The following is a 25,369-nucleotide window of genomic DNA, read 5'->3' as shown; positions in this document are numbered from 1 at the left end:
CCAATAAGCAGGACAAATGCATTTCACGCTCTAAAATAAAATAGAATAATTAGGGCTGTCAAAGTTAAAGCTGCAATATGTCACTTTTTGGGCATCCCGATCAAATTCACATAGAAATGGGACTCTCATTTAAAAGCAAGTCTGATACAGATTATTTTATGTTTCTTCCCTTATAATCAAATCATATTATGCCTGTTAATGCACTGCTTAAAAAAAAACATAAATATATCTCTTCAGGGCCAACATTGTTACAAATTCTAAAATGTTGATGAATTATTTTAATCGTTTGACAGTAACATATGCCATTTAGCAGATGCTTTCCTCCAAAGCGACTTAGTCATGTGTGCAACATTTTTATGTAAGGGTGGTCCTGGGAATCAAACCCACTATCCTGGCATAAGCACCATGCTATACCAACTGAGCTAATATCCTCCTGTGCACAGACTTCTCACCTTGTCGACGATGCTGTGGCTGCCGTTATCGGCCACGGCCAACAGTTTCTCCTGATCACGTTTGGCATACATGGAGGCCACGCGGATAACGGGCAACGGCACATCCCGAGGGACAAACCTCACGCCGGCTGGCCCGGCCCACATCTTGATTTTCTTGAAGGCCTTGTTCCTGGCAGAGTAACGGGACTCACAGACGTACACGTCCTCTGGTCTTACTCCCTCAGGCTGAAGCTTGAAGTAATCCTGTAGAGGGGGAGCACACAGTTGGTCAGTGTGTTGGAGGGAATCAGTTTGAGGAAGAATCATTCATCTTGGTAATGAGTAGTTATTTGGGATACAAGGTGACTTGTAGATCAGTGGTTCTGCACAGTAGACAATGTAGACGATTTCAAAACACAAACAATATGGACTAGTACATGTCAAAATGAGAGGGATGATGCTTTATACAAGGCAGTGTATCTCATATTACAAAATGACATTACAATATTTAGCAACGGCGGGGCTTGGAATTAACTTTTTTAGGACAAGGACAGATTTTTTTTTTTTTGCTGGTCTGAAAGCCCAAGTTACTTGTCCAAAAATAAAAACAATAGTCTGTATCACCATGTTTACATCATTGTATGATGCAAGGAACCACTTTACAAAATAAAGTGCATTAGTATCTTTTTTTTAACCATAGAGAATCAGACAAAAAATATATAGGTAACACTATTTGCATACATATGAGATGAGTAATGTAGGGTATGTAAACATTAGTTGCATTGTTTAAAGTGGCTAGTGATACATTTATTACATCCATTTTTCCATTATTTAAGTGGCTAGAGTTGAGTCAGTATGTTGGCAGCAGCCACTCAATATTAGTGATGGCTGTTTAACAGTCTGATGGCCTTGAGATAGAAGCTGTTTTTCTCTCGGGCCCAGCTTTGATGCACCTGTACTGACCTCGCCTTCTGGATGAGAGCGGGGTGAACAGGCAGTCAGTGACGGCCCCAGACCATTAATCGTCCTCCACCTAACTGTACAGTTGGCACTATGCATTGGAGCAAGTAACGTTCTCCTGGCATTTGCCAAACACAGATTCATCCATCGGACTGCCGGATGGTGAAGAGTGATTCATCACTCCAGAGAACGTGTTTCCACTGCTACAGACTCCAATGGCGACGAGCTTTACACCACTCCAGCTGATGCTTGGCATTGCGCATGGTGATCTTAGGCTTGTGTGTGGCTGCTCGGCTACGGAAACCCATATCATGAAGCTCAGTTCTTGTGCCTACGTTGCTTCCAGAGGAAGTTTGTAACTTGGTAGTGAGTGTTGCAACCGCAAGAAATAAAAATGTGTTTATATTTTCGTTCAGTATATATGTGTGTGTTCAAAATAATATATACACATGCCTCATTTGTTTAAATACACTAGGTTCATTTGCATAGTGCATAAACCACAAAATTAACATAAAGAGGTGGAACAGGGTTGCAACCACCAAAAACTTGCTGTCTCGACTGCCTGATAAATTACTGTTAGCACGTTCAGTTGCATAATTCAACAGCAGGATACAAATAGCATTCAATAGCAGGATACCCTCGGATTAAAAATCAACACGCTTTGCTCTAGATCACACCCATCTATACACTTAACATTGTTTTGCGAGATCAGACATAATATCAGTATAATCCGAAAGTCCATTTTCTGAAGTTGCTTTCATTTCAGAGCATCTAATTTGTACACATTTCAACTGTATTAAATGATTTTTTCAATTCCACAAATAACATTTTTTAAATAAAGTTACTTCTTCTCTTTCTCGTGATGTTAAAGTGTCGAGACAACAGGCCTACATTACATTCCAGACAAAGCTTTAGTGTTCTTAAAGATGCAACAGAAAGAATATATTCCATTGAGCCCATTTCAGCAATTACTGGGGGTGTGTTTGACAGGTCATTATAAACATCTCCGCAGTCATAACGTTAACGTGAAAAAGCGACAGGCACAAGTAAGAGCATGAATGAGTTGCAGGAGAGAAATAAAAGCACTCTTCAAACACAGGAAATAGATGGCTGAAGAAGACAGATCCCGAGGTAGGCGGGGCATGCATGTAGCTATAATGTTCAGCTAAAATAATGATCCGATAGATGAGCATAGAATTGCATACATCTATGGTCCCGGGGTGTGTATTATCAAAACCGTTCAGATATATAGGATAGCCTTACCTTGACAAACATGACCATGCATTTTGCCAGTATCTTGCTGACTGGTACTTTGTTGAAGTAGTCACTCTTGAAGACCTCTTGCTTGAGGAACTTGCGTGTGGCTAGATGAAAGGTCTCACTAGGCCTGTAGAACCAACAGCCATACAGCCACTTCTCACCTACACACACACACACACACACACACACACACACACATTACTAACAGGAGGGAGTGTCAGAAAGCAGTAAGAGTGTGTGTGTGTGTGTGTGTCTCAAAGCGTGCATTTCTAAACCTGCTTGTTGAGTTGGTTACCTGCTTCATCCTCCCACAGGCGCTCGATGCAGACGATGTGAGGCTTGAGGTTGGCCTCGGCTGGCTGCACGTAGACACAGTCACCCACGTGGTAGGTTCTGTTCTCAAAGCTGCAGTCCTGACGGTATGTCCTCTCTGGCCCCGCACCTCCCCCAGCTGGGTCCTCAGCCTTCTCTCCCTCCTCTGGAAGTAAATTAGAATATTAGAATACCTCTCACATTGTATACGCTTCAGACTCAGAGTCTATGTCACATCAATCACCTGCACTGGCAATCACACACCAGCACAGAAGAAATGCACGTATTCTACACACGCATACCCGGCCACAACGCCATCACGCACTAACACACCTTTGTTCTCCTCCTCCTTCTTCAGTTTGTCCTCCTCTATCTCCTTAGGTAGTTTCTCTCTCTTTTCCTGCTCCACGTCATTGTGCAGGTGCTTGGAGGTGTAGCTGAGCGCAGGGGAGAGGAGGATCTCTCCGTTCTTACACAGCTCATCCCGGATCTTTATAAAGAACTGCTGCAGCTCCACCGCATCCTCAAAGATCTCAGAGTCCGTCCTGGGAAGAGACAGGGCAAAGTGAGGGTTCTGGGGGTGGTTCAAGACTAAAAAAAGGTTGGAGAGTAATTCAAAAGGCCTTTCTAATGACTACGTACCTGTGCAGGCGCCTGGCCTTCTCCAGCACATTGAACATGTGCTCCTGGAACACGTCCAGCCTGCGGTAGCGTCCTCGGTCTATGTTGGCCCGGATCACGTCGAAGTTGAGCGGAGGGTTCTCCGGGCTGGTTGGGTCCTGTTGAAGTCAGTTAACAGTTTTATTTGTCGTTCAGAAAAACAGTTGCTATTAAAAACTCTGAATTACTTTGCTGATATCTTAAGCATCAGTTATTTTTAAGAGCATAACCAAGGGCCATATGAGTGCCGAATTATGATAGGTTTTGCCTTTTAGATCACAATGAATAAGATTACATAGACAGTGGGGGACCTGATCCTAGATCAGCACTCCTACCCCGAGACACTGTGAATACGGCGGCACCAGGTAGAGTATGGGCGATCTCCTTTCTCTTACCTGGGCAGGGATCTCAGCCAGTGAGTCGCTGTAACACCTCCCCTCCTCGTCCTGGTGCGCCAGCACAGACACAAACAGGTTCCTGATCAGTTCCATGACCACTGGCCCTACAGCAGGGGGAGAGCCGCCGCCCTCCTCCCCTCCCTCCTGCAGCCGCCGGGTATCCAGGAGCACACGGTGGAGGAGCAGAGCGTCACGGTAGATCAGGGACTCTGGCTCGTTGTAGGTACAGGCGTTGTTGAACATCACTGCAAAGTCTTCCACCAGAGCATCCACGTCCTGGTATCGGCCTCCCGCCATGTGGCTGGAGAACAAGAAGATAAGATCATTGCATTTTCTATTGAAACAGGGAGAAATATACACTGCTCAAAAAAAAAGGGAACACTAAAATAACACATCCTAGATCTGAATGAATGAAATATTCTTATTAAATACTTTTTTCTTTACATAGTTGAATGTGCTGACAACAAAATCACACAAAAATTATCAATGGAAATCAAATGTATCAACCCATGGAGGTCTGGATTTGGAGTCACACTCAAAATTAAAGTGGAAAACCACACTACAGGCTGATCCAACTTTGATGTAATGTCCTTAAAACAAGTCAAAATGAGGCTCAGTAGTGTGTGTGGCCTCAACGTGCCTGTATGACCTCCCTACAACGCCTGGGCATGCTCCTGATGAGGTGGCAGATGGTCTGCTGAGAGATCTCCTCCCAGACCTGGACTAAAGCATCCGCCAACTCCTGGACAGTCTGTGGTGCAACGTGGCGTTGGTGGATGGAGCGAGACATGATGTCCCCGATGTGCTCAATTGGATTCAGGTCTGGGGAAGGGGTGGGCCAGTCCATAGCCTCAATGCCTTCCTCTTGCAGGAACTGCTGACACACTCCAGCCACATGAGGTCTAGCATTGTCTTGCATTAGGAGGAACCCAGGGCCAACCCCACCAGCATATGGTCTCACAAGGGGTCTGAGGAACTCATCTCGGTACCTAATGGCAGTCAGGCTACCTCTGGCGAGCACATGGAGGGCTGTGCGGCCCCCCAAAGAAATGCCACCCCACACCATGACTGACCCACCACCAAACCGGTCATACTGGAGGATGTTGCAGGCAGCAGAACGTTCTCCACGGCGTCTCCAGACTCTGTCACATGTGCTCAGTGTGAACCTGCTTTCATCTGTGAAGAGCACAGAGCGCCAGTGGCGAATTTACCAATCTTGGTGTTCTCTGGCAAATGCCAAACGTCCTGCACGGTGTTGGGCTGTAAGCACAACCCCCACCTGTGGACGTCGGGCCCTCATACCACCCTTATGGAGTCTGTTTCTGACCGTTTGAGCAGACACATGCACATTTGTGGCCTGCTGGAGGTCATTTTGCAAGGCTCTGGCAGTGCTCCTCCTGCCCCTCCTTGCACAAAGGCAGAGGTAGCGGTCCTTCTGCTGGGTTGTTGCCCTCCTACGGCCTCCTCCACGTCTCCTGATGTACTGGCCTGTCTCCTGGTAGCGCCTCCATGCTCTGGACACTACGCTGACAGACAAAGCAAACCTTCTTGCCACAGCTCGCGTTGATGTACCATCCTGGACGAGCTGCACTACCTGAGCCACTTGTGTGGGTTGTAGACTCCGTCTCATGCTACCACTAGAGTGAAAGCACCGCCAGCATTCAAAAGTTACCAAAACATCAGCCAGGAAGCATAGGAACTGAGAAGTGGTCTGTGGTCACCCCCTGCAGAACCACTCCTTTATTGGGGGTGTCTTGCTAATTGCCTATAATTTCCACCTGTTGTCTATTCCATTTGCACAACAGCACGTGAAATTTATTGTCAATCAGTGTTGCTTCCGAAGTGGACAGTTTGATTTCACAGAAGTGTGATTGACTTGGAATTACATTGTGTTGTTTAAGTGTTCCCTTTATTTTTTTGAGCAGTGTATATATATATATATATATATATATTTTTTACATCTTTACTTAATATGGTTTGCTTTATGGATTCGTCATTCATCTCACTTCATTCAAATAAAGCTACAACAACCTATGTAGTATTTATTTAATTATTCATTTTTGGAGGGCAAATCATACTCAAATAAATGTCACTGACATTGTTGTTACAGTCAATTTTATTCTGATACCTGTTATTTTTGTACTATACTCTTCTTATTTTATTCTACTGAATGAAAGGTTGTTTTATCAGATCCCAACCCCAAGCGCAGTTTAGGGGATAAGTGCCCTGCTCAAGGATACTGACACAAGCAACCCTCCAGTTGCTGGCTCACTCCACAACAGCTTTTCCCTGTCGGAGCTGGGATTCAAACAGGGCAACCTTAGTTCCTGGCCCACCTCTCTAACCACCCAGCAACCTAACCTTTAGCTAGCCACACACTAGTGGTGGAAGGGTCAGCTGTTTGTTCACTCGCACCCACCTGCAATTGCTAATAACCCACCCGCAACCACCCAACTATATGTAATAAAGTGAAAATCTGAGGCACATACTCAACCCTGACCCGCTAATTTAGAGAATTCGCTGTAGGCTACAGTCAGAGACGGCAGAAAGAGTTGACAGGAGGTGCAGGAGTTCCTTACCCGGTAAATATGGTTCTGCTTATAATTTCTGACATTTTGGTAGGCTATTTCTTAGTCAACTTGTCTATATTAGATACATTCAGCTTCTCTCCTCTCATTATATGTTACACTAGAATACCAAATAAACCCTTGCGCACCAGAATAATGTCATAATACAAAATACTCTACTTGCACACTCATCTTCTGCACATCAATCACTCCAGTGTTTATTTGCTATATTGTAATTATTTCGCCACTATGCCCATGTATTGCCTTACCTCCCTTATCCTACCTCATTTGCACACTGGATATAGACTTTTTCTATTGTATCGTTGACTGTATGTTTGTTTATTCCATGTGTAACTCTGTGTTGTTGTTTGTGTCGCACTGCTTTGCTTTATTTTGGCCAGGTTGTAAATGAGAACTTGTTCTCAACTAGCCTACCTGGTTAAATAAAGGTGAAATATAAAAAGAATAAGAAGAATTCAACAGAATGAATGCTTCAATCTAGTTGACATTGGTAAAGTTCTCTGTCATCTCATCAGTTTGACCGGTTGTAAGGAAATAGAAAGCTGTGAAAACAACCCAATATGTTTCTGATGAGATTTTAGTTCAGCTTGGATGCATATTTTATGTGGATGAAATACTATCAGCTTTTATGATGCTGATAAAGATAGATACTGTCTGTAGTGGTGCTAACTGTGCATTCGCATTCTCTCAAGATACTGAAAGAAAGATTTTCTCTCAACTCATATTCCCAAGTCAAAATGTAGCCTACATTTTGTGTATTGCCAAATTTTACTGTAAGAAATGCTTAATTCTTCAGGAGATAATATTAAGGCTATGTGAGAGGTTATAGACCTAGTGTCCAGATTTCATTTTCCATTTAACCCATCCGAACAGTAGGCTACAGTTCCCTTAAAGTGTCATAGGCTTATTTGAAGTCCCAGTCTTGTGACTGTTGAATTTATATAGCCCTCACAATTACACATAGACTGTACTGCTATCATCCTTTTACCACATCTTTCCAAAACATTACATTTCTGGCCCTCCCTTCGCTCTATTTTCAACTCTCCATTTCACAGCTTTTCTCATATTGAATAAAACTCTGACATTGTCCTTTTTGCCGCCGTGGATTAACGCTTGCTTTTTTTTTTGCCCGTTCCCAAAATAATTTGTAGACTATTTGGCACACGTACAGTTAGCCTAAAATAATGAAAGAAAAACATCAATGTAGCCTATAAATATAAATTGCACAAGAATGATAAAACATCCATGAATGTAAGGCATTGTTTTCTCTTTATTCAACCCAGCCTTTATCCACACAATATTACATGACCCTAAACCCCCAGATATAACCGCAGAAACTGCGGGTTATGAGTCAACCCGCGCATCACTACCACACACACACAGGTTAGCCTCTAGCTTACCTGCGCAGGCGCTCCATGTCGATGGGCCTCTTGATGGTGGCGTAGTAGTCAGGCAGCTCGGCACGGGAGGGCAGGCGCAGGAAGATGGTGGAGATACGTCGCCCCCTGGCGTCTGTGTAGTTCCTCACAGCGTCATACAGCTCGTTGAGGCGCTGCTGCAGGGGGGTCAGGCACTTATTGGACTTCTTAGGAGACACACCACTCTTCCCTACAGAGAGAATTCCGTGAAAATGTCATCAAAACAGATATACAGTTGAAGAGGGAAGTTCACATACACTTAGGTTGGAGTCATTAAAACTTGTTTTTCAACCACTCCACAAATTTCTTGTTAACAAACTATAGTTTTGGCAAGCCGGTTAGGACATCTACTTTGTACATGACACAAGTCCTTTTTCCAACAATTGCTTACAGACAAATTATTTCACTTATAATTCACTGTATCACAATTCCAGTGGGTCAGAAGTTTACATACACTAAGTTGACTGGGCCTTAAAACAGCTTGGAAGATTCCAGAAAATGATGTCATGGCTTTAGAAGCTTCTGATAAGCTAATTGACATAATTTGAGTCAATTGGAGGTGTACCTGTAGATGTATTTCAAGGCCTACATTCAAACTCAGTCCCTCTTTGCTTGGCATCATGGGAAAATCAAAAGAAATCAGCCAAGACATCAGGAATGAAAATTGTAGACCTCAACAAGCCTGGTTCCTCCATGGGAGCAATTTCCAAATGCCTGAAGGTACCACATTCATCTGTACAAACAATAGTACGCAAGTATTAACACCATGGGACCACGCAGCCGTCATACCGCTCAGGAGGCGTTCTGTCTCCTAGAGATGAATGTACTTTGGTGCTAAAAGTGCAAATTAATCCCAAAACAACAGCAAAGGACCTTGTGAAGATGCTGGAGGAAATAGGTACAAAAGTATCTATATCCACAGTAAAACAAATCTTATATCGATATAACCTGAAAGGCCACTCAGCAAGGAAGAAGCCACTGCTCCAAAACCGCCATAAAAAAGCCAGACTACGGTTTGCAACTGCACATGGGGACAAAGATCGTACTTTTTGGAGAAATGTCCTCTGGTCTGATGAAACAAAAATAGAACAGTTGGCCATAATGACCATCGTTATGTTTGGAGGAAAAAGGGGGATGCTTGCAAGCTGAAGAACACCATCCCAACCATGAAGCATGGGGTGGCAGCATCATGTTGTGGGTGTATTTTGCTACCGGAGGGACTGGTGCACTTCACAAAATAGATGGGTTCATGAGTTAGGAAAATTATGTAGATATATTGAAGCAAGAATATCAGTCAGGAAGTTAAAGCTTGGCTGCAAACGGGTCTTCCAAATGGACAATGACCCCAAGCATACTTCCAAAGTTGTGGCAAAATGGCTTAAGGACAACAAAGTCGAGGTATTGGAGTGGCCATCACAAAGCTCTAACCTCAATCCTATAAAAAAAATTGTGGGCAGAACTGAAAAAGCATGTGCGAGCAAGGTCTACAAACCCCGACTCGGTTACACCAGCTCTGTCAAAAGGAATGGGTCAAAATTCACCCAACTTATTGTGGGAAGCTTGTGGAAGGCTACCGAAACGTTTGACCCAAGTTAAACAATTTAAAGGCAATGCTACCAAATACTAATTGAGTGTATGTAAACTTCTGACCCACTGGGAATGTGATGAAAGAAATACATGCTGAAATAAATCACTCTTCCCCCCCTATTATTCTGACATTTCACATTCTTAAAATAAAGTGGTGATCCTAACTGACCTAAGACAGGGAATCTTTACTAGGATTAAATGTCAGGAATTGTGAAAAACTGAGTTTAAGTGTATTTGGCTAAGGTGTATGCTTTCTTGGAATTTTTCGGAAGTAATGTTAAAAATAGAGAAGAGTCAAACACACTTAGTTTGAGCTTAGGAGATCCCATGTTGTCAGTGTCCTCCTCGGGAGAAGATCCTAGCTCCTTCCTCTTGTCCTTCACCATCTTCTCCAGGATGCCAGCGTCGTTATAAACCTTCACAGCAACACAACATCAGAACATGTCACTCAACCCTCCCTTTTGTTGTAAATTTAGCCCAGGGTTGTGTTCATTAAGGAATAGGATAGACAGCATTCAGTTTCTTACTGGACAAGTTCAGGTAGTCAGTCCCACCCAGTTTTACACCTACTAGGGATATGGCAAATTGAAAAAAAAAAAAACGATCTAAATGTTTAAACTGACATTTTTATTTTTTCAAAATCGGTTTTCTGTTATTATGAGAAGAAGAAAAGATTCCACGTGTAGTCATAATGCCAGCAATTCTTTGGGTCTCACTGTCGTCATAGCAAGCTAGCGAGATGGCGAGAGAGGGGAGGGGCACAGTACAGGCAGGTCGGCCACCTAGTAGACAGTCAGACCGTGCACTAGACCTACCTAACGACAATTTATTTTATTTTATCAAAAGCTGTATCTTGCAATGTAATAATCTCACAATGTCTTTCAACTTCAGTAAAGCAGGGCCTATCATCAACGAATAGCTGAGGATACTGAATGAGCGAGATACAACACTTTGCTCTCACACAGTATCTGCGCATGTACACCGGTTCGCTTCACACTGTTCACAGCGACATGGCCCTGTGAGTGATTGGCTGTGGTCCTACCTGAGATCCCTCCTCGTTGTAGTGACGTGCATTGCGGAACATCAGCCTCATGTCGTCCATCAGGGCTTCTTCGGTGGTGTAGCGCTTTGAGCGGACGTTGTGCTCGATGGTCTTAAGGTCCATGGGCTCCAGGATCACCTGATTAGTAGGGAGGAGTTAGGTTCATAGATTAGTCGATCCACGGCATCTGTATCGATTCCAACATTGGGGAATAAAAAGAACAATTCCAAGATATTTTCCATTGCTGAACCCGAGATACGCGTTTCAAATAAACAAGATTCTGCTTGGATATAAAATATGTGTGGCGTTTCTCCACTGCAATAGGATACATCCAATACACCGGACTACATTTTGTCATGGAAAGTAAGATTGGTACGTTTAAAGAAAAACGTTGATTAATTGACCCTAGCAACCACCAACTAGTGGATTGTGAAAGCCTTGTGTTGAACTCATATCTACCTTGTAGTAGTCTGCGTAATCCTTCTTGGAGGGCTTGACCATGAACAGATCACAGAGCCTCCGGTTGGTCCCTGGCTCTCTGGCTTCAGTCACTGCAGCATACAATGCCTTCATACGGTTCTTCATGTTCTTCTTATGGCTGCAGAGCAAGAGAAGCCTGGGTTAGTGAAGTTACTTTTTCAAATTAAATATAAAACATGTATGAATGCAATATTAGCTAACACAAGTTAATTAATGCTTTATAGATTTGATCAAAGAAAAACCTGGCCGCCTGTAGGCAACCTGAGTGCAAGTGTTGCAGATCTACTTAGCTTGACAAAGGGTCAACTTCTAACACAGGAGGCTGCTGAGGGAAGGACAGCTAATAACATAGGCTGGATTGGCGTCAATGGAATGGTAAACACATGGAAACCATGTATTAGATGCTTTCGATACCATTCCGTCCATTCTGTTCCAGCCATTACTGCACAATTAAGGTGCCACCAACCTCCTGTGACTTATACGCATGAGGGCAGCTGTTGTAGATCGACACAGAAATCGAGAATGAAAGCGATAGGTGGTTGACTTGGTGTGAGATGGCAACAATCGGCATCTACGTAGACGTGGTAAGGAAAGAGAACGAGAGAAGTGGTCCTACCTTTTCCTCTTGGTGGCACTGCCGGTTCCTGTGTCAGAGGACAGAATGCTGTCCTGTTCCTCTTCGTCACCTCTCCTCAAAAGCTCCCTCTTCTTAAGCTGCAAAACATTCATTACATACTGCATTCAAAACAATAACAATAGTGTATTACTCACCATTCGGTCTTAAATTATTTTGTATACAGCACAGGAGGTTGGTGGAACCTTAATTGGGCTGGAGCGGAATGGTATCAAAAACATGGTTTCCATGTGCTTGATGCCATTCCATTTGCTCCGTTCTGGCCATTATTATGAGCCACCACTGTTATATAGAAACCCCACCAGAATTAGCATTTTTATGTCTTGTATTTCTACAGTTCCAGTCCCAACACACCACCAGAAAGAAATCCTACCAGTGAACTCTGAACTAGTTTAATATATTCAGCTCTTACCCTAAACCAGGGCTCTCCAACCTTGTTCCTGGAGAGCTACCACCCTGTAGGTTTTTTCTCCAACCCCAAACTAGCGCACCTGATTCTAATAATTATCTGGTTGATAAGCTATCAAATCAAATTTATTTATATAGCCCTTCGTACATCAGCTGATATCTCAAAGTGCTGTACAGAAACCCAGCCTAAAAGTACAGTGGCTTACGAAAGTATTCACCCCCCCTTGGCACTTTTCCAATTTTGTTGCCTTGCAACCTGGAATTAAAATAGATTTTGGGGTGGTGTTGTATCATTTGATTTACACAACATGCCTGCCACTTTGAAGATGCAAAATATATATTTTTTTATTGTGAAACAAACAAGAAATAAGACAAAAAACGGAAAACTTGAGCGTGCATAACTATTCGCCCCCCCAAAGTCAATGCTTTATAGAGCCACCTTTTGCAGCAATTACAGCTGCAAGTCTCTTGGAGTATGTCTCTATAAGCTTGGCACATCTAACCACTGGGATTTTTGCCCATTCTTCAAGGCAAAACTGCTCTAGCTCCTTCAAGTTGGATGGGTTCCGCTGGTGTACAGCAATCTTTAAGTCATACCACAGATTCTCAATTAGATTGAAGTCTGGGTTGCTTTAGCAGTATGCTTAGGGGCATTGTCTCAAATCTCTGGAAGACTGAAACGGGTTTCCCTCAAGAATTTCCCTGTATTTAGAGACACCCATCATTCCTTCAATTTTGACCAGTTTCTCAGTCCCTGCCGATGAAAAACACCCCCACAGCATGATGCTGCCACCACCATGCTTCACTGTTGGCATGGCGTTCTCGGGGTGATGAGAGGTGTTAGGTTTGCACCAGACATAGCGTTTTCCTTGATGGCCAAAAAGCACCATTTTAGTTTCATTTGACCAGAGTACCTTCTTCCATATGTTTGGGGAGTCTCCCACATGCCTTTTGGTAAACACCAAACATGTTTGCTTATTTTTTTTCTGGCCACTCTTCCGTAAAGCCCAGCTCTGTGGAGTGTACGGCTTAAAGTGGTCCTATGGACAGTTAATTCAATTGCTGCTGTGGAGCTTTGCAGCTTCTTCAAGGTAATCTTTGGTCTCTTTGTTGCCTTTCTGATGAATGCCCTCCTTGCCTGGTCCGTGAGTTTTGGTGGGCGGCCTTCTCTTGGCAGGTTTGTCGTGGTGTCATATTTTTTACATTTTTTAATAATGGATTTAAAATGGTGCTCCATGGGGTATTCAAAGTTTCAGATATTTTTTTATAACCCAACCCTGATCTGTACTTCTCCAACTTTGACCCTGACCTGTTTGGAGAGCTCCTTAGTCTTCATAGTGCCACTTTGTGGTGTTGCAGACTCTGGGGCCTTTCAGAACAGGTGTGTATATATACTGAGATCAGGTGACACTTAAAGTCCACCTTTGTGCAATCTAACTTATTATGTGACTTCTGAAGGTAATTGGTTGCACCAGATCTTATTTACGGGCTTCATAGCAAAGGGGGTGAATATATGCGCGCACACACCACTTTTCCATTTTGTAGAATTTTTTAAAACACATTATTTTTCATTTCACTTCATCAATTTGGACTATTTTGTGTATGTCCATTACATGAAATCCTAATAAAAATCTATTTACATTACAGGTTGTAATGCAACAAAATAGGGGGGTGAATAGGGGGCCAAGGAGGGTGAATACTTTTGCAAGGCACTAGATCAGGTTAGTTACAACTGGGGTTGGAGTGAAACTCTACAAGAGGGTAGGTCCCCAGGAACAGGGCTGGAGAGCCCCCTCCTAAACCAACAGCAAAGGGCAAACAACATCCAAGTCCCTCTACTGACCAGCAGGATCTGCTGCAGCCGGAGGGCCCGTTTGGAGATGCCTGAGGTGGGCACGTTGTAACACTTGGCATTCTCAAACATCAGAGTAAGGTCAGAGTCCATCTGCTCCACACTCTCATACTCCCCATTCTTCATCTTCTCCCTGAGACAGGGACAAAGAAGTTCATCATTCACTGAATGGATGGGTTTTTACATACATTCAAAATAGCACCAGGAGCTGGACAAAAACAAGGTCCATAGAGTTTTGCTGCTCGCAAAAAAGGAGAAGAAAGAAAAACGAACAAAAAAATTGCATTGGGAGCAGCAACACTGTGAGCGGACATTCTCTTTTTCATCATTGACTGCCGTTAGCTACACGGACACCAACTCTCCATGTACAGTGCCTATTTTTATTTATTTTATTTCACCTTTATTTAACCAGGTAGGCAAGTTGAGAACAAGTTCTCATTTACAATTGCGAACTGGCCAAGATAAAGCAAAGCAGTTCGACACATACAACGACACAGAGTTACACATGGAGTAAAACAAACATACAGTCAATAATACAGTATAAACAAGTGTATATACGATGTGAGCAAATGAGGTGAGATAAGGGAGGTAAAGGCAAAAAAAAGGCCATGGTGGCAAAGTAAATACAATATAGCAAGTAAAACACTGGTAGAAATAAAAATAATGGGGTGCAAAGGAGCAAAATAAATAAATAAATTAAATACAGTAGGGAAAGAGGTAGTTGTTTGGGCTAAATTATAGGTGGGTTATGTACAGGTGCAGTAATCTGTGAGATGCTCTGACAGTTGGTGCTTAAAGCTAGTGAGGGAGATAAGTGTTTCCAGTTTCAGAGATTTTTGTAGTTCTTTCCAGTCATTGGCAGCAGAGAACTGGAAGGAGAGGCGGCCAAAGAAAGAATTGGTTTTGGGGGTGACTAGAGAGATATACCTGCTGGAGCGTGTGCTACAGGTGGGAGATGCTATGGTAACCAGCGAGCTGAGATAAGGGGGGACTTTACCTAGCAGGGTCTTGCAGATGACATGGAGCCAGTGGGTTTGGCGACGAGTATGAAGCGAGGGCCAGCCAACGAGAGCGTACAGGTCGCAATGGTCGGTAGTATATGGGGCTTTGGTGACAAAACGGATTGCACTGTGATAGACTGCATTCAATTTGTTGAGTAGGGTATTGGAGGCTATTTTGTAAATGACATCGCCAAAGTCGAGGATTGGTAGGACGGTCAGTTTTACAAGGGTATGTTTGGCAGCATGAGTGAAGGATGCTTTGTTGCGAAATAGGAAGCTATAGGACGATGTACTGTAGTAGCCTATTCCTACCTGATCTGCTGCAGGGCGATGGGGTGTTTGATCTGCTGGTAGTAGTCAGGGTATTCTTTCCTGGAGGGCAGCTGGAGGAAGGGTTCAGAAAGGAGCGGTCCCTGGCTGTTCCTGCCCCCCCTCACAGCCTCGTACAGCTGGAACACTGGGTTACCCATGTCCATACTGGAGCTCAGGCACTCCGCCTCAGACTCACCCTCGTCATAATGCACAGAGCCTGGAACACATGATACACAGAGAAGTGCACACATTTACAAAATCACACATACTTAACCACACCGTAACAACATAAAGCTATGAAGAGGGCTTGGCCTCAAAGACTCAACAATTCAAATCTGGTTAGTGTGTGCGCGCGTTTGTTGTGTTGACAAACTCACCAGAGAGCAGGGCGTCCTCATCATTCTCTGAGCCGTACTGCAAAGCCAGGGTGATGGCAGAGAAACGGTCTCCCTGGGCTGACCTCCGGTTCTTGATGCGGACACTGGTCTTAGTGGGCTCAGCATGGTCTATCTCAGTCTTTCTCTGGATGAAGACCTTCTTGATGATGTTAGCATCCTTGACATCAAATAAGGAAGCATTGAGATTAGTGTGCTTTCTATAACATCTAAGTTGTAGACATGCAGGGAAATCTTGAGCACAACATGGCTCTACTGAAACTAGACTTTCCGCACAACTACTCACAAGAACATAAGATACCAATAGGGAAATGCTGTATAAAATATATCCTATGCCAATTAGGAGGATAAATATACCTTAAAAACCTGAGATCCTGGTTCATTGTATGTTTTTGCATTTTTCACCAGAAGGTCAACATCCTTAGCCATGCCGGTGACACTTTTGTAGTATCCGATCTGACAAAGATTCACAAAATATCATGGTTAGGTTACAGAGTTACATTTTTGTTAATTAGCAGGCGCTCTTATCCAGAGCGACCGACAGTAGTGAAAGTATACATTTTCATACCGGTCCCCCACGGGAATCGAACCCACAACCCTGGTGCTGCAAGCGCCATGCTCTACGAACTGAGCTACACAGGACACATATGACTTCTCATATGATTACACAAAATAACAAACGATATCAAGTTGGCCTATATTCATGTGTTTATGTATTAATACGCTTAACCAATTAGATGTCAATAAATTCTACACAAATTGCAATGCATCAGGTGAATAGGATACCTGTATTCTCTGAGTGATGGCTCTCAGATCAAGGGGCTCCTTGATAACGGCATAGTAGTCTGGGTAGTGCACTTTGGAAGGCAGCTTCTGGAAGAGCTCACTGATGACCCTTCCTGAGGGGTCCGTGTATGACACTACAGCATCTAGCAGCTGCTCCAAAACCTCCTTCAGGCAGCTCGGTGGGGTCTGTAGATCAGAGCATACAGGAACAACCACAAGTTATGATCCCACGTACATCCAGTACTCATGGAACTTGAGTTGCAAGTGTTGCAAGTCTACGGAGCTTGTCAACAATGAGTAAACTTAGCTTGAGGGTAGATGTTGTAGACACAGAAGAGGTGAGAATAAAAGATAGATGTGGTTGACTTAACATGATGTAGATTGTCCATGAAAGATAGACATACAAAGCAGGAAGGAGCTTAAAGATCTCATGATATATAGATATATTTGTCAGATGATCTTTAATCTTTACCTCATCTTCAGTGAAGAGAGCACGATTATCTAGGATGTCTTCACCATCGTCGTCATCTTCATCACCATCCCCTGGCTGAACAAACTCATTCCTGGTGTGGACATAGAGTTCCCACAGCCTGCAGGCCTCTTGGTACTCCACACCCTCAGCCTGACAAGTCAGAGATAAAACAGAGTTTCCGTTAGCCAGTAATTGCTGGCTGTTGGCCAAAAAAAAAAAAAAAAAAAAGTCAGATAAATAAAATTGTTTTTGGCCAAATTGACCCGGGAGAAAACCCCCCACCGGTGGGCAGGCTACCAGCACGTCACCCACCACTTTAGCTGGAGGCAGTATGCATTAGAGGTCGACCGATTATGATTTTTCGACGCCGGTACCGATTATTGGAGGACCAAAAAAGCGGATACAGATTAATCGGCTGATTATTTTTTTTATTTTTTAAGTACTTGTAATAATGACAAATACAATAATACTGAATTAACACTTATTTTAACTTAATATAATACATCAATAAAATCAATTTATCCTCAAGTAGATAATGAAACATGTTCAATTTGGTTTAAATAATGCAAAAAACAAAGTGTTGGAGAAGAACGTAAAAGTGCCAATATGTGCTATGTAAGAAAGCTAACGTTTCAGTTCCTTGCTCAGAACATGATAACATATGAAAGCGTGCAACGAGAGAGAGGCAGGTCGTTATTGCGTTGGACTAGTTAACTGTAAGGTTGCAAGATTGGATCCCCCGAGCCGACAAGGTGAAAATCTGTCTTTCTGCCCCTGAACGAGGCAGTTAACCCACCGTTCCTAGGCCGTCATTGAAAATAAGAATGTGTTCTTAACTGACTTGCCTAGTTAAATAAAGGTGTAACATTTTTAAATTGAACATTTTTTGAAAATAAATCAAATATCGGCAAATCGGGGCCTAAAAATACCGATTTCCGATTGGTATGAAAACTTGAAATCGGCCCCAATTAATCGGCCATTTCAATTAATCGGTCGACCTCTAGTATGCATTTTGAAAACATTGTTTGAAACCTGAATGTTTTACTTAATTTTATGAGGCATGTCCAGCCTTGCTTGAAAATCCAAACAAAGAAATGTGTAGGCAATGAATTTATAAAGACTTGTTAAAAATCGGTAGTTTGGGGAAGCATATCCTACCACTTCTTCCGATCTGCGTGCCAGTCATGAGTTTCATATGCACATTTCTGCGGAACAGCTTCATTTCAATAATAACGTTTTGTTTCTCAAAATCATTATCACGTTAATTCATAAAAATCTTATTTATACTGCTAAAAATTTAAAAGTTCAAACTCAACTAATGCGAGAGCACTAGCATCTGCCATATGGAAACATTGATACACTGTGATCATTGGTGGCTAAATAGCTTAAATGAGCACATGGAACTCAGGGGTGGCCAATGCATCTGGTGGGCTATAACTTATTGTCAACGAAGTAAAATTAGATAAAGCTGACAAATAAAACATACTAATGGAAATTCCAGTTCTTCCAGTCCCTTTCCTGTCTGTCTTGACTGGAGGTATTATTGCTAGTGAAGTGCAACATTGTATCAAATCAATCAACTGGATCCAGCCTGAAGTGGTTTCTAGCATTGTTTCTACCCGCCTATTACAGCCCTCAGACAGCTGTTTTTGCAAAAGCAAACTGTATTTTATGACTTTTCCACTGAGACTTGGTGATTTTTTTTCAAAAGGCCTAATAGTTCCTCACAATAGACCTATCATTTGCAATGGATGTAAAAAAGTTAATTAAAAAAATATAACATTTGACTTACTGTGTGGGATGAAGAAAATAATTACTTGGTTTATTAGTAGTGGATGTGGTAAGTTAAGACAAGCTGAAAACATCCCCAAATAGGCACTTTCTTACATATGTGCGCAGCAGGCCAGGTAGGCTACTTCTGTGCTTGCTCCTTCAACATGAACCAGACAGAGAAACCAGACCCATGCTCATTGCTCACATGGAGCACTCCAAACAAAAGACAATGAAAAAATGGCTAAACTCATAAATTATAGTTATGAAATAAACCTAAACGTGTTTCTCACAAGTGTAGCAGGTTGTGAACTCTGCAATACACATTTCCACCCCAAGAATGAGAATGGTAAATGACTATAGGCCTAATTAGTAATACAATGCATTAACAGAAATTAATGTAACCAAATGACGGGCATTAGCGGTATATTTTACTACTCGTGACACATGTAATGGGGAATTGATAAAAATAAACAATTCACACAATGAAACAGCAAAATAATTGTCAGGAGACAGCTGAGTGCATTCTGGAGAGCTGAGCGCATGCATTCTGGAGAGAGATTTTTATTTATTTCACCTTTATTTAACCAGGTAGGCTAGTTGAGGCACAAGATGCGCCTATAGTCTATCTTCGCCACACACCCTCTCCTTCTTCATGTCTCAATATTTTAAATCTTCTCACATAACTTATATGCTTTTCGCTGACCGCCGCAACTCAATAATCAACTAGGCCTTTTGCCACCTGCGCTGCCTATGAAAGACTTCCTCATGTGCCATTTCTCTTCTGTTCTATTCTATTGGTTTTCATATCAACTTTCTTTTGTTGTCCAGAAGCCAAAGGCACAATCCTAGTCATATTAGCAACCCGTCCTAGTTGTTACATCTTTAGAGTCACCCTCTTTCTAAGGAGATTTTCATCTCGGTCATATACTGCTGGCATCAGGTGCACTGTTAGAATTGCATTTAGGCAAACGTTTGAAAGTGACATTTTATTGTCTGCTTCATTACAGGAGTTGAATGTTCTGTTAAGATGAATTACCATAATGTAAATGTTATTTCTGTCATTCCGAGCACCGGAGGTAGACGCCCTAATGGGTTACGAACCCAATGCATATGGGTCCGGTATATTTCTCAAAATGTAAATCTTCCAAGTCACGTTGTCCAGTACCACATTATCCTAACGGAAACCCTGATATAAAAGCATGATTAACCTGCTGTGTCTAAAGGATGTGTTTCCTACTAGTCAAAGACTAACAATGTTTGTTATCACAAAGTGTAATACCACAAAGTACAGCACAATCAAGTTTTCAATCGATTTTCAGCTTAGACTTCAATCCACATAGTGTGTGTGTCACCTTATAGTAGGTCTTGGCGTTGTTGAACATGAGCTGGAAATCAGCAGTGAGCTGCTCCACATCTTGGTAGTCCTCTGACTTGAGCTTCTGCTGGATCTTGGTCATGTCTATGGGCTGGGACACCACCTCATAGTAGTCTGGCTGTTTCCTGAGGGAGGAAGAGGCAGAGATAAGACACCTGGGGGCTTTTCCTCTACATTTTGTCTATGGTCATTTGGCACCAAATATCAGAAAATGGGTTGCGAAAGAGGAGGGACTAAATTTTTGTTATGACCCTTACCTTCTCTTTGGTACCCTGATAAACAGCTCACAAAGCAGTCTTCCCTGGTCGTCCTTGTGGTCCCTGACAGTGTTGTACACCTCATGGCACACAGCAATCTGTTGAACACAAAACATGATATGATAATAATAATAATAATAGTGGGTCGAAGCAGGTTACAGTAGACAATTCCGTGTTTGGGGAAACTTGGAATCACTGCATCACACAAATAAAACATGACAAACCTGACCAAGAGTAAAACAAGGATGTTGATAAAGATAACCACAAGCTTTATCAAAGGGATAGTCAGGGTGGATTCGTAAATTCACTCTGGAGTGTCAGACTGCACTCTCTGCGTTCGTAAATTAAGAGCTTTGTTCGATTGTCCATTCATAAATTCAGTGCATTTCGCTCATGGAGCGTTCAGAGCGCACACCGGATGCGCTGGCCGAGGAGCAGGGTTGATCCGAGCATTCTGACCTCACAACAGTAGTCAAGAGCCCAAGCTAACTAACTAACTAAATCTGGCTAGCTTCTTCCAAACACAAATGAGAGAACACCTCACGCTTCACTATTTTACTCACCCTAGCAGAGCTGGTTAGACTGTTTACATGTTATCTGTACTGCTAGCAACAATTTGATTTAGTTTTTTTGCAGACGTTTACTGATGTCTGTCAAATTCAATGGGTTTTGCCATAATTTCTCAGAACAAGAATAGACTGACGAGTTTCAGAAGAAAGTTCTTTGTTTCTGGCCATTTTGAGCCTGTAATCAAACCCACAAATGCTGATGCTCCAGATACTCAACTAATCTAAAGGACAGTTTTATTGCTTCTTTAATCAGAACAACAGTTTTCATCTGTGGAAACATAATTGCAAAAAAGGGTTTTCTAATGATCAATTAGCCTTTTAAAATGATAAACTTGGATTAGCTAGCACAATGTGCCATTGGAACACAGGAGTGATGTTTGCTGATAATGGTCTCTGCACTCCTATATAGATATTCCATCAAAATCAGCCGTTTCCAGCTACAATAGTCATTTACAACATTAACAATGTCTACACTGTATTTCAGATCAATTTGATGTTATTTTAAATGGACCAAAAATGAGCTTTTCTTTCAAAAACAAGAACAATTCTAAGTGAAACAAACTTTTGAAAGGTTGTGTATATTTTGTAGATAATTTTATGTTTTTTCCCCCCACATTAATGTGTGTCACATCAGTTTGCAAACAATGCAAAAAATTATAATTTAGTTCATAAATCTGCATACAAACATGGTCTCTTTTTTGCTTTCTTGAGTAAGGCATCTCCAAAATACACGCATTTCAGCCTAGCTCACTGCTTTCTGTGGTGGTGGGGCAGCCAGCGGAAAATACAGAGTGCAGGGGTTGGTAATGTTCTCTAGTTGCGCCGTATTCAGTGTTCTGTCACTCATGGGGACACTACGTCACCGCAAGATTCAAGCCCCTTGGGTGCTGCCATAGATTGACATTAGAAGTGCGCATCAAAGAAGGCTCAAGGTCACTGATGAATATCTACCTTAGCTTTGATTGGACTGATCATGTCAACATCATACTTTCAAAATCTTCGCTAGCTTGCTAGACAAGCAGTCATCGTGAATCAAGTCGACAATCTACTGGCAAATCCTTTTCAATCCTTGTCATATGAAGAGAAATTATAGATAAAACATATCGGTGCTCATCTGATATCAGACATGAACATTACACAACAAGTTGGAAATCCCAAATTAGTGGCTAACTGCAATCGGTGCAAAGCAATCACTAGTCTGCTATTCAGTGGAGTGGGTGTGTAGTCCAAGTCTGGGTTTACGGGTCTCTTTTCCAAGCTTAAACGGACAAACATTCACATATAACACCATGGGCCAGAAAAGGTTGAATAGATTGGCCGTGGTGTCAATCCAGCATGACTTCTGCCATGTTCAAAACAACTGGAAAATCTCAGACTTCAGTGAGTTCAAGACAACTGGGAACTCTGGAAAAAGAAAAACTAGCTTCAACTGGGAAAATACGTTTTGAACAATCCTAGTTGAGAACTTCTCTTTCTAGAGCTACGACCTGAAGATCACTGATGTTTCAACCCCCCCCCCCCCCCCCAGAGTCCCCAGTTGTCTTGAAAGCACCATACATCCAGAGAATGTCCCACTTTGATGACAAAATTTGCCCCCTTCTCTTCAAGTGAGCACAGAACAACAAGGTTATTCCATAAATGTATTGTATGCTGCTGCATAATGATGTAATATGCCAGGGAGATATGTATACTGTAGCTAAGAAAGTAATACTATGTGTGTGTTGTGTAGTAAGCTGATAGTAGCTCATGTGCCTCACCCTAATTAATTTAGTTCCTTTCCCTCTCTTAACTTAGCCTACTGTTGTGACTTGGTGGTGCACATGTAGCCTATTGCCTGTTTTAGAGAAATGTAATCACTGAATATTGTAAGAGCTTTCATGGTCTGCTTATATGCTCCCTTCATGTATCCTACAGTTCTGACTTCGTTTACAGGGAGAATACTGTAAGAACGACGACCCATGTTCTGAATTCTGTCACTGTACATTTCAAAGGGCTGAAAAAAATATATTTATATTGACAACGTCCATCCTAGCATTCTCAAATAATCTCTTCAATTACGCATTGCCTCTTTTCCGCTCGTCGTCCCCTTATGCCATAGTTTACACATCTCAATTGTCAGTAGAAACCACATTTGTTTCAGCAAGTCAGCCATATCAGCTATGTTTTTTTAAGGGCAGTAAATGAGGCCGAATGAACTATTTTGCTGCCAGACAAGGCTCCGCTGATAGCTAGGTGTAGCGTTGGTAAGGATTCACTCCATGGTGCTGAAAAGAAATATCTGCTGTTGGGACAGCTTTATTTAGGCCCTAAAAGTTTGTGGGCACCGTTTGTCACCGTTATAGTGCAATTAATGCATTGTTTAGTGGCTTTGCTGGCATGCATAAAAATAATGGGGGGAGTTTGCCACACCAAGATCTACATGCTAAAATCGTCATTGCATCAGAGCTAGAAGAGTAAGACATTCAACTCACAGGATCTACCGTAGGGACATTAGAGGGTCTTCTCCTCTTTCGCCCGCTTCCAGGAGTGGAGGAGGAGGCATCGTCAAAGTCCCCTCCGCTCACACTACTACTGGATGGAGAGGTGGCCCTTCTCCTTTTCGAACTCATTGGTATAACTGATAGTACCTTCACAACAACACACACAAATACCGTTAGCTTTCTGGCTAAGTAGCCATCCAATTTTGTATAATATTATAAACACTGACTAGACCTGTAACGTTACAGAATGAAGTATTTTATTAGAATTCGTTTATTTAACTAGGCAAGTCAATTTAAGAAAATATTATGATTTACAATGACGGCCTACAAAGAGACAGAGTCCCGCTGGGACCAGGGCTGGGATTAAAAATAAAATGTACTGTACACTAGTAGGACAAAACACACATCACGACAAGACAGACACCACAACACTAGCTACATAAAGAGAGACCTAAGACGACAACACAGCATGGCAGCAAAACAACACCACCGTAGCAACATAACACGGTAGCAACACAAACATTGAGAGAGATTAACTCTGAAAAGCATTTAAACACGTCCGTGTTAACTTTATCTGGCTACCGGTAACGTTAGCTAGGTAGCAGCTAGTTATCAAACATGGGAAATGGGATCTTCGACGTAGAATATTAGCTAGTTTGTCTCGCTATCTAGCTAACAATCTGCTGATAAATACAGTTAGCAATAACGTTGTTAGCTAGCTAGATGACTAAGTAAACTTACAAAGGCGAGCGCCTAAAATGTAAACGTTCGCTAAACCGTAAAAACTAGAGCTAGCTTGCTAACAAGGTAGTTGTAATGCTACTTTGATAAACAAATTGAAAGCAAAATGCAATCCCGGATTACCTGAATTGTAGTATGTTTCCCTGAGCAAAATTGTTTCGTTAAAAAGTCAATTCATTCGAAACGTTAGCTAGTCAAGCTCCTCCCCCGTGGCAGTATATTGTGACCGGATGTGACCCTATAAAGCTGCGATCCATTTGAAAACAGTCGAGGCGGCAGGGACTTGAAAGGGTATCAAAACGCTTGAAGCCGAGACTGTGGGGGTGGTGGTTGAAAGAGCGCGCTGGTTTGAAATGGAAAAGCGTCGTGGTAGCTTTTGATAAAGAAGAACATCAATATGAAGCAGCTGCTTTATAAGTGGGATGCACTGTTGAGCGCCACATCCCGAGCGCGTTCGTGCTGATTGTTCGGAGATTGTGAAAGCCGGTTAAATGTCGTCCCTTGAGAAGGGAAGAACACGATGTATGTCAGGACAAGTGCAGTAATTCGCATATGTACACACACACACACTTGGGATACGAGGAGGAATGGAGGGAGAAAGAGGGTGAGCTTTATGTTAAAAATGGCGGGGGAAAATGAAATGGTTTGTTCAAATTGAATGGTAGAAAGTGTACGCGCAGAGAACTGAAGACAGGATGAAGAATGAGGGCGAAGTATCGGAGGTGGTAGGTGTGGTGAATTTCTCGGAGCCCGAGGCTTGCACCAAGGGTTAGGATAAAGATGAGCCTGTGACAGGAGTAACCTTTTTTTTGAAGAAGTGGACCCTTGCCTTTTGGCTGATCCGTTTGTGGTTTCATAGTGGATGAAAACAGAGTTGGCTGCTGTGGAATCGGTGAAGTTAACCAGAAGTGGTCTTGTGATAATTGTTTGTATTTCTGCTGGTCAGAGGGAGAAGGTGATCTGCGTTAAACTAATAGGGGCAAGAAATGTGAATTGGACCCTGATCTCTCATTTGACGAACATATTAAGACCGCTTTTTTCCATCTACCTAACATTGCAAAAATCAGGAACTTTCTGTCCAAAAATTATGCAGAAAAATGTATCCATGCTTTTGTTACTTCTAGGTTAGACTACTGCAATGCTCTACTTTCCGGCTACCCGGATAAAGCACTAAATAA

The 25,369-nt window shown here is 42.4% G+C and overlaps 1 protein-coding gene across 4 annotated transcripts in view; it reads right to left on the bottom strand.

Annotated features, from left to right (window-relative positions):
• Positions 1-24,420, bottom strand: part of pbrm1l (polybromo 1, like) — a 38,909-nt gene extending 14,489 nt beyond the window's left edge. For all 4 annotated transcript variants that reach the window (XM_029682866.2, XM_065001746.1, XM_029682867.2 and 1 more), the window contains exons 1-21: positions 24,315-24,420; positions 23,442-23,597; positions 20,402-20,499; positions 20,122-20,269; positions 16,997-17,146; positions 16,525-16,710; positions 16,096-16,194; positions 15,721-15,898; positions 15,344-15,560; positions 14,022-14,163; positions 11,753-11,850; positions 11,116-11,254; positions 10,657-10,794; positions 9,919-10,030; positions 8,010-8,217; positions 4,019-4,322; positions 3,606-3,742; positions 3,297-3,508; positions 2,947-3,129; positions 2,655-2,812; positions 453-695 (exon numbers count right to left, since the gene is read on the bottom strand). In XM_029682866.2, the coding sequence (XP_029538726.2) occupies positions 453-695; positions 2,655-2,812; positions 2,947-3,129; positions 3,297-3,508; positions 3,606-3,742; positions 4,019-4,322; positions 8,010-8,217; positions 9,919-10,030; positions 10,657-10,794; positions 11,116-11,254; positions 11,753-11,850; positions 14,022-14,163; positions 15,344-15,560; positions 15,721-15,898; positions 16,096-16,194; positions 16,525-16,710; positions 16,997-17,146; positions 20,122-20,269; positions 20,402-20,499; positions 23,442-23,579 (3,288 nt within the window). In that variant the 5' untranslated portion in view covers positions 23,580-23,597; positions 24,315-24,420. The remainder of the gene's footprint in view (positions 1-452; positions 696-2,654; positions 2,813-2,946; positions 3,130-3,296; positions 3,509-3,605; positions 3,743-4,018; positions 4,323-8,009; positions 8,218-9,918; positions 10,031-10,656; positions 10,795-11,115; positions 11,255-11,752; positions 11,851-14,021; positions 14,164-15,343; positions 15,561-15,720; positions 15,899-16,095; positions 16,195-16,524; positions 16,711-16,996; positions 17,147-20,121; positions 20,270-20,401; positions 20,500-23,441; positions 23,598-24,314) is intronic.
• Positions 24,421-25,369: the final 949 nt, after the last annotated feature.

The sequence above is a fragment of the Oncorhynchus nerka genome, linkage group LG15 (genome assembly GCF_034236695.1).
Source record: "Oncorhynchus nerka isolate Pitt River linkage group LG15, Oner_Uvic_2.0, whole genome shotgun sequence".
In the NCBI taxonomy this organism is placed as follows: domain Eukaryota; kingdom Metazoa; phylum Chordata; class Actinopteri; order Salmoniformes; family Salmonidae; genus Oncorhynchus; species Oncorhynchus nerka.
Note: the sequence above shows the minus strand (reverse complement) of the source record. Positions and strands in the feature narration are given on the sequence as shown.